Source organism: Protomyctophum parallelum (genome assembly GCF_964188405.1).
Source record: "Protomyctophum parallelum genome assembly, chromosome: 9".
In the NCBI taxonomy this organism is placed as follows: Eukaryota; Metazoa; Chordata; class Actinopteri; order Myctophiformes; family Myctophidae; genus Protomyctophum; species Protomyctophum parallelum.
Window position 1 is genome coordinate 17,929,129 of NC_139706.1, and position 18,283 is coordinate 17,947,411.

The 18,283-nt window shown below is 43.1% G+C and overlaps 1 protein-coding gene across 1 annotated transcript in view; it reads right to left on the bottom strand.

The window, feature by feature from the left end:
* Window positions 1-754: 754 nt before the first annotated feature.
* Window positions 755-18,283, bottom strand: part of col4a3 (collagen, type IV, alpha 3) — a 71,157-nt gene continuing 53,628 nt past the window's right edge. Inside the window, exons 39-53 of the mRNA XM_083773596.1 lie at window positions 17,777-17,903; window positions 17,470-17,550; window positions 16,718-16,819; window positions 13,810-13,857; window positions 13,279-13,464; window positions 12,055-12,185; window positions 11,608-11,680; window positions 8,925-8,996; window positions 8,272-8,397; window positions 6,184-6,282; window positions 5,714-5,929; window positions 4,135-4,312; window positions 3,919-4,033; window positions 3,086-3,258; window positions 755-2,002 (exon numbers count right to left, since the gene is read on the bottom strand). Coding sequence (XP_083629722.1) covers window positions 1,924-2,002; window positions 3,086-3,258; window positions 3,919-4,033; window positions 4,135-4,312; window positions 5,714-5,929; window positions 6,184-6,282; window positions 8,272-8,397; window positions 8,925-8,996; window positions 11,608-11,680; window positions 12,055-12,185; window positions 13,279-13,464; window positions 13,810-13,857; window positions 16,718-16,819; window positions 17,470-17,550; window positions 17,777-17,903 — 1,806 coding nt within the window. The 3' untranslated portion in view covers window positions 755-1,923. The remainder of the gene's footprint in view (window positions 2,003-3,085; window positions 3,259-3,918; window positions 4,034-4,134; window positions 4,313-5,713; window positions 5,930-6,183; window positions 6,283-8,271; window positions 8,398-8,924; window positions 8,997-11,607; window positions 11,681-12,054; window positions 12,186-13,278; window positions 13,465-13,809; window positions 13,858-16,717; window positions 16,820-17,469; window positions 17,551-17,776; window positions 17,904-18,283) is intronic.

The window sequence follows — 18,283 nt, forward strand, 5'->3', positions numbered from 1 at the left end:
AGATGGCTCAAGGCGGAGTCTCTGACGTAGTTCACCCGGCGGCCATCTTGCCTCGGGGCTACAGTACAGTATGTACAGTATGTTCTATGGCAGCTCAAACCATGAAATCAAGTCATAACTCCCTCAAATATTGACGGATTTACAAACGGGTTGGTTCATTACAAACGTTATCAATGTGGCTATATGATTCAGGATCAGTTTGATGTTATTTTTTGTATATGAACGACGTCATATAAAAGCATACATATAAAAGCATGCAGACGTCTCTAACATTTACAACGTACCGAACCATTTGAAAATCGGTTGTAAATTGAGAAAGTCATGGTTATTTAAAAGTACAAAAAGCCCCCATAGATGTTATGCTGCCCCGAGGTAAGATGGCTGCCACGTGACGACGTCGCTCTCCAGTGGGCAGCAGCGCGGGCGAGTCAACTAGCTTTCTTATATATATATATATATATGTATATATATGATAGCGACAGCTGTGCTGCTCTGTTCCTTCCTGATGAAATTCAACAGGGCTCCCTTTAGGCTCAAAAGTGTACACAACCCTTACCCAGACATTAACCCATTTTGGACTGAGGTCGATTTAAAAAAAAAAGGCTTCTAAATCCTAAAAATAAATCTGAAAAAACATGTTTCTATGTCAGTGGTGCTCAACCTTTTTCATGTCAAGGACCCCCAGAATTATCTCTAATGGGCCACAGACCCCCATCTCAATCCCCATCTATGTAGTTCCAGGGACCCCCCCAGAAGCCAATATTTTAGTTAAAAATGTTCGCTGTGAAATATATATTCAAAGATTTGCGGCCCCTTTTTCACAACTTTTCAAAAATAGCAGAGTTTGTAGATCTGCTATTTTTCAATAGCTAAAGTATAACAATGCTTAAAACAACAACAGGGGTTCCCGCCCAAAATGGGTTAAGGGCTACTATAGTATACTATAGAAATGCTACAGGGTACTGTAGTCTATACTATAGAAACACTGTAGGCTACTGTAATTGTAGCTGTTGCCTCGCATTGTATCAAATCAGATTCCACTGAAACCATATTTCACTTTACAAGACGAGAGCATGTGCCTAACCTTTCAACTTGAATGCTGAGGTCTCTGCCCCTTCATTATAATTTACCCTCTACACAACCTGCTAACTACAACCCTATGGATCATTCGAAGAGAGAGATAGAATTGAAAGAGTGTGTTTTTGCTTTTACTAAAAAATATTTATACTTTGTGCCGCTAGATCGATAATGTTTCACAAGAGGATATATCGCGATACAGCAATGTATGGTTTATTTCACCCACCCCTAATAACCGGTATAGCTATCATATTCCATGTACACCGAGGTACACACCTGTGCAAAATATCACCACTACCAGCTGTTTTAGCTATTGTAAGAGGTTTACTAATGCTAAACACTGTATGGATATTGACATCTCATAACTCTGACTCTGCTTGTTAAACACATACGCATGCACGCATGCATGCATGCACACACACACACACACACACACACACACACACACACACACACACACACACACACACACACACACACACACACACACACACACAGATTGTATTGTCATCATAGTAACTCCATCATCTCCATTTTGTTACAGTGCTAACTCGGTTGCTGTGACCCAATACAAATTTGGTGGATTATGGGAGTTGTAGTCGAAATTCAGTTCAGGTGCATTCTGCCCCTGGTGACTGACAGAGGAAATGCAGCTCCAAAAGTCGTATGGAACACGGCGTTGGTAATGGTTACTTTCATGTGCTGATGTTGCTGCCAAGGTAGTCGTCATATGGTTCCCAGTGTAGGTTGTAGTTGTTGTCCAAGTAGTCGTGAAGGTTAACAGTACAGGTTGTACAGTGAAGGTTACCAGTGTATGTTACCGATGTACAGTAGTCGCCATGGACACTATTCTTTGATGCATACTCGACAGCGGCTGACGATGTTTCCTGGATGGTCTCCTTTGACTGTCTGGGGGTGGGGCTTACTGTGGGGCGAGATACATAATGTCATATAGAGGTTAATGTTCATCATTTTGTTCATGTTAAAGTTTACTGATGTTCATTTATTAATGTAGTTTTACTGTTATTTGGTGTGTAGTCTGTCGTTGCCGTCAAGACAGAAACCTTGTATATATCCATAATTATTTCAGTGTCACACTAAAGCAGTGAAAATAGCAGATCTACAAGCTCACATCACCGTGACACGGTGTTAGCCTGTAGATTGACATTTTTCGATATGTTTTTTTTTTAATATAAAATAAATAAAAACAGGAATGGTTTTAGACATACAAGGTTTCACCCGACAGCAATGCTATGTATGTATCTGCTTTTGTATGTTACTGTTTTAGGGTGTGTGTATATATATAACACTATACTCTACCCTGCCCGCCTGCCGTGAAAAATACTGCGTTGCGATTGTTCGGAAGGTGTGTGTATTTTCAGATAACCACACAGTATTATGGTCTTATAACCATTCTTGTCTTCCGATATTTTGTTCTGTTCTAATGTATGCTCTGAGTCTATTTTATTGTCTCGTTCATGTTTCTTGTTTATTTTGTATCAATGCTTTATATTGCTTTGTTCTGTTGTTTTGACCATGTTCAGCACTTTGGGTCAGCCTTGGGCTGTTGTAAATGTGCTACAAGGTTTGATTTGATTTCATTCTAAATTAATACACACTGCTCATACATTTTAATAGTCGGCAAGTGCCCATGAAATAGCCATACAAATTAAGTCAGAGCCTTCAGGTTATCAATTAGTTTCCACATTGTAATTACACAGTTCATCATGGATTGTCCCTATCGTATGTGCGTGCGTGCGTGCAAAGCAAAGCAAAGCAAAGTTACTATGTTTACCCAGGGTAACTGGACTAAGCTCAAGAACTTGTTTACAGCCAGGCCCTGCTCATAGAACATTTCATGGTAGGGGTTCAATGCCTTGCTCAAGGGCACTTCAGCGGTGGTAATTTTAACGTGCCGGTCCGGGGATACGAACTAGCGACCTTTCCGATATCAACACCGCTCCGCAAACCGTTCGGACACCGCTGCCGGCCAAGCGTGCACGCTTACCTGAACATGTTGTTGGGGTCTATGGCGGCCAACCAATAGGAATAGGAGTCAGAGTAATAGTTGCAGGTTCCTCGGCCGTGACACTCAATGAACGGAACACGGCTGAAATGCTCCAGACAGGAGCCAGGAGACGCTAGAGGCTGACCAGAACCCTCGGAACCAACTCCAGTTTGCTACACACGCACGCACGCACGCACGCACGCACGCACACACACACACACACACACACACACACACACACACACACACACACACACACACACACACACACACACACACACACACGCACACGCACGCGCACGTGATACTGTTATTGACGTTCATTCAACCTTCATTTGAATTCTCTGAGAGATCATTGAGGGTGACCCTCATTTACAATGACGCAGAGATTGCACAAACAACCATGCTATACGACCACGACGAGAACAAAGATAAACAATAAGTTAACAACTGAAAACGGTTACAGGTTGACAGCAATCAGTTAAAACAGTTACATGCTGTACAGGTAATGCACGATTGTATTACCTGTATGTTCCTAAATTGGCCAATATTTATGCTTAAATTCTTGTTGCAAAATATTCTAAGAATTGGGTGCACCAATGCTGAAAGAAGCCTTTCCCAGCTCAGAGTTGGCAAAAGGAGCCAGAAGGCCTAGCCAATCAGTGGAGATCTGAGTGGTACGTGAACGATAAATAAATGACGATAAATGATGTCCAGCACAGATACAAATGTGGCCTCAATGATCCTAAAATCCTATGTAGAAGACTGACTACGATGTGATACTGTGCATTTAGCAACTGACAATATGACATACGTATATGGAGAATACTTACCATGACAAAGGAGTATCCTTTCCACAAAGAGCGCCACCCACTGGGACATTGTGGAATTTGACATGTCTGACTGTGGACGGCGATGACGTTGGCTTTGGTCTCACATACAGAACACCTGAGCGAGAATAAACACACAAACGTTTGACAAAACATGTATAATCCTGTAGCTGAAAAAAAAACAGTGTGTGTGTGTGTATGCGTGCGTGCGTGCGTTACCTGCTGACGTATCCCTCTAGTGAATCTCCGGAGAGCAGGGCCATGTCACTGGGCATTGCTTTGTCAGTGGACAGCCAATAGGAGTAGTCGTTTCGTGAGGCGTAGCGGCATGTGTCGTCAGTGTTACAGAAGAGAAAGGGCATCGTGGAAAAACGAGCAAGACAGCTACCTAACGAACCTGAGAAACACACCTGCCATTAGTAGAGCCTTCACATTAACATGGAACGACATGACATATGAACCAGGGGGGCAGGCAGTCAGACAGATATTTTGTGAAGCCACAAGGAAATCGGGATTTCCTGAAAGTTCATATAATGGCCTGTTGTGGCGCTGTCATTGGGCCCAAAAAAACCCATAGCCCCATAGAAGTCCATGTATTTGGGCCCAACTTCACCTAGACTGTATTACCTTAATAAACATGGTCATGAATACTTTTTGCTTCCAGTCACTAGTTTAAAGTCTCATTTCTAATGTCATAATATTCTTTTTGGAAAATTATGGTCATATTTATAAAATAAATGACCATAAAGTCGCACATGTTCTGAGGGGCGTGGCTACCGTTACAGTCTATGAACGGGATCCCCCACCCACTCGAGTCAAAATAAAAACCAACGAAGAAGAAGGGGGGAAGTCCCGCCTCGTTGTCTGGGCCAGCCAATGGGCCAGCTGGGCCCAAACGGATCTAGAAAGATGGCGACTTACAATTCAAGGACTGACAGGCTTCATCTAACGTCCATATCAGACCCGGAGAACGCTTTGTCCATATTTTTTACAGTCTATGATATGAACACAGAAAGAGATGCTCTTAGCACAGAGCCATCACACTAATACCTATAGTGACATTACACGAACACAGAAAGCCATCACATTAACACATTAACGAGTGCCACCTGGTGGATGAAGCCACGTGATGAGAAGCAAGTATAGAGAAGAGTATAGAGACTGAACAGGAGTCAGAGGAAGTGGAAGTTGGTCAGTGGTGTTTTGAAGCACCCGGAAGGACCGTCTACTTACGCCTTTTTTCGATTTGGGCAAATTTTTTGGGCACGATTTGGGCGCATTTTGGGCACCAAATTTTGCGGAAGTGCAAACGTGCTCAACGTTAAAGCCCAGCTGCACGGGGGTTTCCTCGTCATACTTCCACGGGTTCAATGTGGACCATTATTTGTGTTGTTTTTGGCAGCACATTTTGATTTTAGTTTTAGTCATAGTCTCTTGAATAGTTTTAATTTAGTTTTAGTCCCATTTTAGTCACATGGAATGTCTTATAGTGTTAGCTCACAACGCAACGCGTTGTAGATCAGCTATTTTCAGCATGCAACCAATTGTAAAATGACTTGCACTGGATCTTTTCTCCACTAGTCCCTTCTTAACATTTCAGTCTAGTTTTTATTTGTCGACGAAATTGTCAGTATATTTAGTCTTATTTTTAGTCATCATAGCTTTAGTTTTCATTTAGTTTCCATTTAGTTTTCGTCAGTGGAAAAAAAAAAGGTAAGTCGGACGAACATTTTTCATCTTATAGTTTCAGTCGAGGGAAATCAACACTGGTTGGATTTGGATGACATGTTATGTTTACCGAGGTCTTGACCGTGCGCTCGGTTGTTCCCGTTGATAAACAGCAGGGAGTATCCGGTGTAGAGGCGGTCGGAGCCCTCGGGGCACGGCGGGACGTCCCGTCTCTGGCTGTGCTTGGTGAACAGGAAGCCATCCGGTGCCTGGGGGGTGGAGCTGATGTGGCCCGGGGGCCCGCGGCGACCCTTCAGCCCGCCTGGGCCCTTTTCACCCTGGATACCTGGACACATATACGCACGCAACGCACGCACGCACACACACAATATGTAAAGTATGTAGAGCGTTTTTGTACTCTGTACAACATAGTTCAGTGATTCTCACCCTGTGGACTCCGTCCTGAGGATTATTGCAAGACTTTTTGACAACATTTTGAAAAATGAGTTTTCATTGTGAGGCCGTTGATCCAAGACACAACACAATTGATTGACTGCTTGCTTAATTGATTGATTGACTGATTGATTGAATGATTGATACCTTGTGGTCCAGGGAAGCCACCGTCACCCTTCACTCCGGGGAACCCAGTTAGACCTATCGGTCCGCCTAGACCCTGCTCTCCTCTGTGCCCCGGTACACCTGGATCACGTACGTGAAACACAAAAACAATACGTCATATACACTGATCATATTGAACACAAACCAACGTCAGGGTCAGTTAGGGGTCAGGGTTCAGTTTTAAGGTTGGGGGGGGGGGGGTCACGGCCATCAAATTGTCAAGACGATGTTTCCTTTGCAACAAAAATGCAGACGCCCCGACGACCACAGGAGATGACCCTGAGACCTGACAGGGCCAAAAAAAAAGGACTCAGCTAGTGTACCAGCAATCTGGGAACCCATCGGCGAAAAGAAAAGAAAGAACAGCACCCTCTGCTGTTTGTTTTCCTTTGAATTTGCCTCTGGGCGCATGGCCCCAGTAGGCAAAAGAGGGCAAGATAGATGGAGTAAGGTGGAATACAAACACAACAGCAGCAGCTCCATCCACATGCACTGGAGGTGAGTGAAGTCGCATGAAAGGAATACCAAGACAACAACAGTAACCTAATCATACAGATGGACGGACATGCCCACGTGAACTTTATCACTTGAAACATTTAATCAACTTTCCCGAATCCCGAAGCTGTCCCATTCATCACAGCCATGTACAGACGGCAGGCACAAGTGAGTAGCAGCCCTACACCCTCCAGTATTTTATTAGCTCCGTCAGGAACGTGATTTTCAATATGCAACCTGTGTATTCATTGCCTCAGGTCTGCTGCAACTGAGCCCCGTTGAGGGGTTTAGTCCGAAGTGGTATTATACGGTTCGTTCGGCGTTGGGTGGCGGCGCGAGGGGGGAGGGCCCGTGGGACATTCAAACTGCCACTGGTCTGCGATATATGCGCTATGCGATAAAGCGGAAGTGGAGCCTCCTCGCCCCTTCCGTTTCCTCTTTACAGTCGCGCACATTTATCCTAAGAAAACATCTAAGCATATTATAGCTTGTTGCTTAGCAGAAAAGGAGATACAAAAATATATGTTCGTGAACGGAAATGACAGCTTCCGTTACTCAGCTCATGGGGGCTTTAGTCCCAGACTCTATATAGCATTCAGAGATTATGGAATAGTTGTCTGGCTACGCGAGACTAGGGCCACCCAGGCCTCAGCCCTCCACTTCCTGTGGTGCGCCTGTGTTTTCATTCCCACTATCAACAGTGCATACACATTCTGAGTGGCCCCCTGGCTGACAGATTCGGTAGCGCAGCACATAATCTGTTCTTGAGAGATTAGCGTACCAGTGGTTGTTTGCAGTGGTGTAAAGTAACTAAGTAACGTGTAATGTATTCACGTACTGTACACCTGAGTACTGTACAACTTTGAGGTGTTTGTACTTATTTATTCATTTTATTTATTGTACCACTAATTATTTGAAAACTCTAGTTACTCGTTACTATTTTGATTATCATCGCAAAACATGCATTAACCACTTCAGCCCTATATACATTTCAATTATTTGAAAATAGCCGATCCACAAGCACACAATGCGTCGCGATGCGACACATTGTGAGCTTGTAGATCTGCTATTTTCAAAAGAGGTTTTTATACAATTTTGAGAACTTCAAACAGGCCATTCTGCATAATGACTATACTTTTACTTTTGGTACGTTAAGTCCATTTTGATGTCAATATTTTTTGAACTTCTACTCAAGTACATTTTGAATTCCGTACTTTTACTTGCAAGTTGAACAGGGTATTGCTATATTGCAGTATTGATACTTTTACTTAAGTAAAAAAAAAAAAAAGAGTGAGTACTTCTTCTTCCACCACTGTTTATTTTTATTTTTTATGTCTTATGATAGTCAGGGACACATTACCTTGAGGACCAAGCTGGCCCACGCCCCCCCCTCCAGGTCCCCTGTCTCTCCTGGTGATAGTCAGGGACACATTACCTGGAGGTCCAAGCTGGCCCATGGCCCCGAGGTCCCCTGTCTCTCCTGGTGATAGTCAGGGACACATTACCTGGAGGTCCAAGCTGGCCCACGGCCCCGAGGTCCCCTGTCTCTCCTGGTGATAGTCAGGGACACATTACCTGGAGGTCCAAGCTCGCCCACGGCCCCGAGGTCCCCTGTCTCTGCTGGTGGCCCCGCTGGTCCCGCTGAACCCTTGTCTCCTGGCAACAGCTCAAGCTGTATGTGGAACTCCATTCCTCTGGGACCTACAGGGGGCAGTAGTGAGTAGTCGTTTTATCACTATCATTGAGGGGTTGTTCTGCAATTAATTAATTAATTAATTATGTGTGTGTGTGTGTGTGTGTGTGTGTGTGTGTGTGTGTGTGTGTGTGTGTGTGTGTGTGTGTGTGTGTGTTAGGCTGCGCAACAGTGACACTTGGTTGTGAAAAACAAACAAACCAACCAAAATGGAGGTATCGGGATCGGATCGGAAGAGAAAATCGGGACATCCCTAGTTGTACCCTGCCCTTTTTCTCTTCTTTCTAATCATTTGTTCGGCCCAAATCATTGTGTTCATTGTCATGATTTGTCAGGAGCCGAGTTGGCTTCGTCGGTACAGTATACTGTACCAAGAGTAATGATGAGAACGTATACAGACAATTAACACAGGATGTTCATACTCACGAGTAATTAACACAGGATGTTCATACTCACGAGTAATTAACACAGGATGTTCATACTCACGAGTAATTAACACAGGATGTTCATACTCACGAGTAATTAATAATGTTACCTGGCTTCCCAGGAAGTCCTGGAAGTCCAGACACACCATGGCTTCCTTCTGTCCCCTTATCACCATTCTCACCTGAAAAAATCAAACAGGATCACTGGGCATTTCCTGAACTAGGATCTGTACTTTGTGCGCCTTAATATTGGTTGATGGCAACATCTCTGATCTGGGATCTGAACCTTGTTTTAACTCTATAATTGCGGCTAGCTGTTAGCATAAACCTCAGTTCCCGGTGCCACCATACGCGTTCATTTTAAAAGACGGAGTTCCCCCACCCCCCCCCCCCCCCACACACACACACACACACTCGCTACATACACTCGCTACACATTGGAACAAGCACACACTGCTTTTACACGGCGGCAACGTCACGGTACAAATTAAATCCGAAATGTGGATGGCAGAAGATCCACCAAGGACAGAGATCTTGGAGTCCGACTTATGAAGGTTTGAAAATCCCTCCTTTCAACTGGTTTGCACTGTGATTAGTTTTTCAATCCCATAGTTGGAACGGTGGGGCGTTGCCACATAGGACCAATGTTAAAAGCTTCAGGGGGGCAGTCAGACAGATATTTTGTGAAGCCACTAAGGAAATCGGGACTTCCTGAAAGTTCATATAATGGCCTGTTGTGGCGCTGTCATTGGGCCCAAAAAAACCCCCATATCTCCATAGAGGTCCATGTATTTGGGCCCAACTTCACCTAGACTGTATTACCTAAATAACAATGGTCATGAATACTTTCTGCTTCCAGTCACTAGTTTAAAGTCTCATTTCTCCTGTCATAATATTATTTTTCGAAAATTATGGTCCCATTTATTTAAAAAAAAGACCATAAAGTCGAGTATGTTCTGAGGGTTGTGGCTACCGTTACAGTCTATGATTGGGAGCCACCCCCCGTTCGAGTCAAAATAAAAACCAATGAAGAAGAAGGGGGGAAGTCCCGCCTCGTTGTCTGTGCCAGCCAATGGCCAGCTGGGCCCAAACGGATCTAGAAAGATGGCGATTTACAATTCAAGGACTGACAGGCTTCATCTTACGTCCATATCAGACCCGGAGAACGCTTTGTCCATATTATTTTTTACAGTCTATGGTCTATATACAGACCTGGGATATGACGCCACCTAGCGTCAGGGTACGTATATATACGGGCATGGGAAAGAAATAATTAATGTTGGCTGAAACTTTTGGATTCAACATTGCTGAATGGCGTCCTTCCGTTCATTTAGCATGCATTCCTTTGTTTTTTTCAAATGCCACCTGCACAATTACTATTGTTTAATTACTATTGGATGATTGCATTGTCACTGTCTGAAAAAGGTTGAGAAGCACTGATCTACAGCAGGATGTGATGTTACGGTTGGTTGTGATCTTTACCAATAGGGAAGATTATCAACAATTTAAAAAAGTCTGCACGCCAATTTCTGCTCCCAGACATATCTTTTACTTCAATGTGGTTCGTTTCCAGCACCCAGCCTATAGAGTCCCGCCCCCTCGAGAGACCCGGAAAAGAAATCCCTGTTCATTTTCCTCATAGACTTTTCAGAAACTATTTATTTAAAGACGTTTACGCCGAGGACAGAGCCAACTCTTGTCGTGACAAATCATGACAACAAACACAATTTTTCGGGCTGAACAAATAATTCGAAAGAAGAAGAAAACGGCAGGTTACACTTTTTTTTATTTTTTTCTTCTTTGTAATTATTTGTTTGGTCCAAAATATTGTGTTTGTTGTCATGATTTGTCACGAGTTGGCTTTGTACGACGCTTATAAGGTCTTTAAATAAATACGTTTTGAAATGTCTATGGGGAAAATGCATTGGAAACTATTTCCTGGGCCTGGCGTCGTCATGAAAGGGGGCGGGACTGCGACGCTCTATTAAGGTACATACCGCAGATGTGCGTATCTTTTGGCTGTTTTTCAGCCTCCTCTGCCACCAGTGTTAATTTTGTTGACTAAAACTGAGACGAAAAATGTTCATCGACTACCTTTTTCCACTGACGTAAACTAAATGGAAATAAAAAAATCACACCTGTGTGAACCGAGTGGTGCAACTCCCCTCTCTCACCCCCTCCTCTCTCTCTCTCTCTCTCTGCTCCGTCAGATTAGCTTTATTATGGATATCAATCCGCGTCGCTGAGAACAATTTTTTCATTATTATTTTGGCTCAGCCTTTCCTTCTTTAGCGAACCTAGACAGTCAGAAGTTGGATTTGTGTCCAGCAGGTGGCAGCCATGTCACATACTTCTCTGGTTCCAATTTCACGCATGCGCACACCACTCGTGCTCACACAGGTAAACGGACATTGCTGGATGTAGGAGTGGTTGCACCACTCTAAAAACTAAGCTATGATGACTAAAACTATGACCAAATATACTGACAATTTAGTCAACAAATAAAAACTAGAAGTTAGGAAGGGACTAGTGGACAAGAGATCCAGAATAAGTCATTTTACACTTGCATGCTGAAAATAGCCGATCTACGAGCTCACAACGCGTCGCACATTTTACCCGACTAAATCAACTGTAGATTTAGTCGACTAAAATCGTATTATATTTAGTCGACTAAAACTAGACTAACACTAAAACATTCCGGGTGACTAAAATGTGACTAAGTTTCATTCCAAAGACTACGACTAAAACTAAAATAGAAATGTGCTGCCAAAAACAACACTGTCTGCCACTTACCAATAGGACCCATGTTCCCAATGTCTCCCATCAGCCCTTTGGGACCCTGGCCTCCTGGAGCCCCATCCTCACCCTGATGGGAAAACACAAAAGAATAATCAGTTTCTATTCTGTTCTGTAATTGTACTCAATTATTATACACTAGCCCTTACCCGTTGTGAAATACTTGCCGGGTATGCACCCTGGGTGCGTTTTCAATTTTTTTTATTCACTAATAAATTCATTATTAATTTATAATTTGTTAAATTGGAAAAAAGGGCTTCGTTAAGACCTCCGTATTATTATGGTCAATGCCTGTGTGAAAAGTGGGAGTGATTGGTGCAGGCAGTAAGGAGCTACGGCAGTGTTTCTGACACACAGACAGTCACACACACACACAGACAGACATTGTCAGAATTATAGTATGATGATGATGATGATATAGCGACTACCTTTTTTTTGTCTTACCGGTTGGCCAGGTAACCCAGGGTCGCCATGGTAACCCGGAGTGCCCAGCAGTCCCATTGCTCCCTTGGCTCCATTGTCTCCCTTAAAACCTGGACCTGGCTCACCAGGGGGCCCTGACGGACCTTCAGGCCCTACAAAAGATAATATAAACATGATATACACACACCCAACACAATACACCGAATACACACAAAATATATAGAACAGTGGTGTAAAGCAAGTACATTTACTCAAGTACTGTACTTCAGTTTTTTACTTTGCTGGAGTATTTCCAATTCTCTGTACTTTTACTTCTACTCCACTACATCTCAGAGGCAAATATTGTACAGTACTTTTACTCCACTGCAATTATTTGAAAACGTACCAGTTACCTTTTGTGTCATCACTACAAAACATACATTAACCACTTCAGCCGTGCAGTGAATAATACATTTCGGCCATACGAAAGTAGCAGGAAAATAGCAACATTTGTTATTTTCAAAAGATTATTATACATTTTATACATGTGAACACTTTTGAAACAGGATATTCTGCATACTGATGAGTACTTTCTACTTTTGGTACTTTAACCCATTTTGGGCAGGAACCCCTTTTGGTGTTAGCATTATGTTATGCTTTAGCTATTGAAAAATAGCAGATCTACAAGCTTATAGCGTGCCACCGAGTGGCGCACTACGAGCTTGTAGGTCTGCTATTTTTGAAAAATCAAAGAACGACTGACATAGAAACATAGCTTTTCTTGTAGCAGCAGCAGCAACGCTGCTGCTGCTGTCTCCCTGCCTCACTTGCTGCTTACCTGTTGCTCATGAAGTTTTGAAAATCCTCCGCAGCATCTGTTTCTAGATCCCCCTGAGGTCTTAATTAAATCCCTGTAATTCTATTTTGCTTATAACTCAACTAAAATGTTCATACTACAGGGAATGAATAGAGATGGGGACGTAGCTGACCGTTTGGTTGCCCTACTCGTAGGATATTTGTGCTCCCCCCCTCCCGACGAGAGCATTGCTATTCCTCATGCAGATCAGCTATTTTCGTTGTTTGCGAGGAAGCGCACAGGGCTGCTCGTTATTACGCGGCTTGAACTTGAACTTTTGTACTTTTATACAAAGGTAGAATTTTAATTCCTGACTTGTGTATTACACAGTATTTATACATAGATACTTTTTGTATCAGTACATTGAGTACTTTTACCACCACTGATATATATAATGTGTGTAAGTGTACCTCTTTCTCCTGTTTCTCCAATGGGGCCCCTGTCTCCTTTGGGCCCCTGGATACAAGCCCCATCTATACCCGAACTGCCTGGCTCCCCAAGTTCTCCCGCCTGTCCCGTGAGACCTCTGTCCCCCAGTTCCCCTTGAGGACCCGGGGGTCCGTAGGCACCTGGAGGCCCCTCATCTCCTTGTATACCTTGACATGAGGAGAAACGAATGGTTCCGTTGGTCTATGAACTGATAATGACGGGTTCATTATTGGTTATCGCTGGTTACCAAAAGAAACCACCAAAGTGGAAACAGTGGCACAAGAAGTGCCCATTTCTTTATCTGGGCTAACGTGTTTTGGCCTCAGCCATTTCTCGGCGCAGATAATTTTTTTTAAATTATATGTTTCAATTTGTTGTTTTTTGTAGCACCCACTGTTGGAGAGATGTTCAGAGGAAGCGCACCCGCCCCATATACTGTACAGATGTAGTTACTAGTTAATTATTATTACATAAAGATTATAACTAGCTACTAGTTTTTAAGGGAAACTCACCAAGTTGACCTTTTTGTCCGACTTGTCCGAGAGGTCCAACACCAGGAACTATAATGAACCAATCACAGCAAAGAATGCCACAATTACTAACTGGGATTCAGATTAACACAGGTTTACTTGTAAATATAATGTAAATATATTTACAATATATTTTACAATGTAAATATATTGGTTTTTAGCAAGAATGCACCATCCGTAATCCCTGAAAAGTACCAATAACACGAAATACAGGATGAAATACAAATCATTTTAATGCATAGATGGAAATGTAAAAAAGACAGTTCATAAATTAACTGCTACCAGACCACTCTATGCTCTGAAATCGGAGCAGATTCTCAAGAGCGTATTTATGAATGCATCCAAATATCAGGCTATACATAATATGTGACTAAATTTGACGGAGGGACTGCCATTGGATTTTTTTGAATTTTCGTTTGAATTTTCATGTCATATGAAAGCTTCAAATTGACATATTGGTTGTTCAGTTTGACCCACCTGTTTTGGAGATATGGCTTACCTTATAGAGTAATGTCTTGCAGAGAAACAGCGAGTTGAGAAAACAGGCTTGAAAGGTTCACGTCTGTGGTCTCTAACATTACGCCTAGCTACGTTTGTTTGGGCATTTATTTATTTATTTCAGCTCAGATACTTATTTCAGACATGCTCTAGTACTGTATGTGAAGAGTCTGCCTGTGCTATTAACTCATTTTGAAAAAAAAAAAAAGGTTTTCCTCCTCTGGTGAAAAGCTGGAATTTTCGCGATGGCAGGCTCTCAGTCAAATCTGGTCACATAGGATGCCACTCTGTTTTGTAACCATTGGTATAGGCTTAATCGTCCTTTCAATAAACATAGGAATGTAAGACACTATGCTAGTATTAATTTTGTCAGTGGCGGAACAACATTGGGCCGGGCCGGGGTGTGAGACAGCACGACCGGGCCTCACCGAACATGACTCCCAACAGCACCCCCCCCCCCCCCCCCCCCCCCCCCGATCGGGGATTTTTTTTTTTACGCTAACAGTTGCTGCTATTTTGAGCAGCCGTGCATGAACGAGAGAGGAGTTGTGTGTGTGAGGTGATGATCACAGTCACAGATAGAGGGAAAGTGTTATATTTTGCTATATTTGATCGCGTCTGTGACATTGCGCAGCAGTGCACACACACGAGAGAGAGAGAGAGAGAGAGAGAGAGAGAGAGAGAGAGAGAGAGACACGTAGAGAGAGAGGTGCTGCGTTAAAAAAATAAATAGGCTAATACTCATCTTTGTGTTCTGTTTCACCTTTGCTGAGTGATCGCACACAGGGAAAAGCAACAAGAAGGGGTTTAGAATCGAAACAGTCCGTTGTGGAATCACACAGAGTGATTAGCCTACTAATGAGTGACAGGTCTTGCCACTTTTGTAGCCCTGGCTGGACTCTCTCTCGGCAGCGCGGTAAATTCTCATCAGACAGACATGATATTTTGTTAAAGTGTAGACTATTATAGGCTATATAGGCTCTGTATCTGGTTAATTCAAGATTCAAGATTCAAGATTGCTTTATTTGTCATTCTTTAATTCCAACTGCAGCAGCAGAAAAAAACTAAATTGCGATGTGCTGAGTGCATGGGCCGCAGCAGCATGGGTCGTGGCGTCGCGCAGCTCGCGCTGCCACAAACTTCTCTTTACATCAGAGAAAAAAAGAAAAAGAAGAAAGCAACCAGCGGGGGCCCGTCGCTTTCTTCTTTTTCTTTTTCTTGGTTTTATCAGTCGTGAGTGACTGTGTAAAAAAATCGTCCATCGATCATCTGACAGCCCGGGCCCTCAGGAGGTCCGGGCCGGGGTGTGACCACCCTCCCTACACCCCCGGTAGTTCCGCCGCTGAGTTACAGTAGATATCTCTGCTGTCGGAAATAAACCACCTAACTCCAAAATGTCAGGAAATGAAAAAAATATATTTTTCAGCTTATATTTTGAAAACTCTGCCTCATCAACGTTGACGTTGTGACTTTATATATTGTCAATGACTTGCATGACGGGGGGAGGAGAGGTGGTGGAGTTATTTGCTTGTAGCAGACAGTTTGAGCGTCCAATGGAGTTCCGAAGCGCTTTTTTACTACCGGTACTTTTCATTGGTTCAATATTTCCAAAATAACACACAGAAGTAAGGGTGTTCAATAGCACTGATTTATGAAAAAAAAAATCTATTTTAGTTTTAGTCATAGTCTCTTGAATAGTTTTCATTTAGTTTTAGTCACATTTTAGTCACCTGGAATGTTTTAGTGTTAGTCTAGCTTTAGTCGACTAAATATCATAAGATTTTAGTCGACTAAATCTACAGTTGATTTAGTCGAACAAAATGTTTGTTGGCGCTCCTTGATGCCGTCGCAATGACAGATTTTTTCACTGGCTGAAAATATCAGATCTACAAGCTCAATGATCTTCCTGCCCACCATTAATGCTGTTTGAATCCAGTCAGCTAGAGGTGCAGGGAGGTGTTTTAGTGGCGATGGATCACCCAGAATAAAGAGAGCCGGTGTATAAGGAATATCCTGGTTTGTGATTTGCATTATATTCTCATGAATAGCACACCATAGCGTCTGTACCATAGGGCACTCCCATAATACATGAATAAGTGTCACTAATCCCTTCCTAACATTTTAGTCGAGTTTTTATTTGTTGACGAAATCGTCAGTATATTTAGTCTCAGTTTTAGTCATCATAACTTAGTTTTCATTTATTTTCCATTTAGTTTTCGTCAGTGAAAAAAGGTAGTCGACGAACATTTTTCGTCTTAGTTTTAGTCGACGAAAACGACACTGCTGGACACGCGACGGCTCCTATATACAGCACCTCCCATCTCTCCTACTCTCTCCTGTCCTCTCCTATCTCATATTATCGGACCTTTCTACAGCATGTCTCCTCCCCTACCTCCCATGTCTCCTTTCTCTCCAGCTGGTCCTGGTATTCCATCTCGTCCTTGACTCCCTCTAGGCCCTGGAAGGCCTGGGTAACCGGGGTGGCCGTGGTTACCTATAGGTGACACACAGTCATAGAGTCTTGACCGTTAATAACATGAAGTAATAACCATTTTTATGTAACCACCATGACTTCTAATAACATTACTGGAATAAATAAATACCGTAATAATGTAAATAAATACTGTAATATAATACGTAAGGGATAATATAATGGCTAGGTGGTCATTGTCGGGAGATAATTAACCGGCAGGGAGTTTAACCACCGAGGCAAAGCTGAGCTGAGCTTCCTGAAATAAAATGGGCCACTTCAGAGCCAGCATTTCAGGATTAAACTTCAAAATAAAATGTCCACCATTTCCATTTCCCTATACACCTTTAAAAGAACAGAACTTTATACAAAATCACGACCGTACGTTCACAGTGAATGAGCTAGAGCACCCCCTAGTGTTTGTACAGTGTACAGTATGTGGGCCATGGTGACATTGATCAATTTTGATAAAAAAAAAAGGTTCTAATATATTAATTATGCCCCAAAATCTATAAATCTCCCACTATTAAGGCAACCAGCCGGTTCCATGTGCTGCACAAGGTGCCCTTTTTCACTTGAGCACCTGCCCCTCTAAATGTCTGTGCACGCCACTGCTTGAAGATTGGCCCACACACACACACACCAGAACCATTGAGTATGCTATGCTGGGGTACCTGGAAGCCCATTGGGCCCATCGGCTCCCGTAGCTCCGGAGGCTCCGTCGACACCCCGCAACCCTGGTAGCCCTGGAACACCTGACATATAGAGAGATAGACACGCCATTAGAAGTACATTCAAGTACCACCGACATGGATATTCAAGGTCTTTCAGGGACAGACAAAGACAAAATGTGTAAAAACGGAACGACATTGACAATTGACATCACGAACAAATCATTGCTATAGGCAGTTGCTACAGTAAATAGTTTATATTGTGTCTTCTAGCTAGACAGACAGACAGACAGACAGACAGACAGACAACCTCTTTCTCCAGCGTCCCCCTGTGAGCCTCTGTCGCCACCGGGACCACTGTTTCCTGGCACTCCAGGCGTTCCTGCATCTCCCCTATCTCCCTTCACTCCTGCTGTTGCTCTAACTCCCACCACCCCCTGACAGGAGCACACAGTGAAAGAATATGGTCAAAAGGGTATGTGTGTGTGTGTGTGTGTGTGTGTGTGTGTGTGTGTGTGTGTGTGTGTGTGTGTGTGTGTGTGTGTGTGTGTGTGTGTGTGTGTGTGTGTGTGTGTGTGTGTGCGTGCGTGCGTGCGCATGTGCGCACGTGCTGACATATCCTCCGTGTCTACAATTTACTACAGCATATAGCTTGCTGGGGTGGTCAATTTCTTCATCAAATTATCAATTCTGCCAAGGAAACTCATGAGAGAATGAGATCTACGGCTAAGTCAAGACATGAACAATAAAGAATAACAACAAAAATGGATCTCAAAAACATGACATCTATGTACAGGTTGGAGTAAAAGTAAGTCAG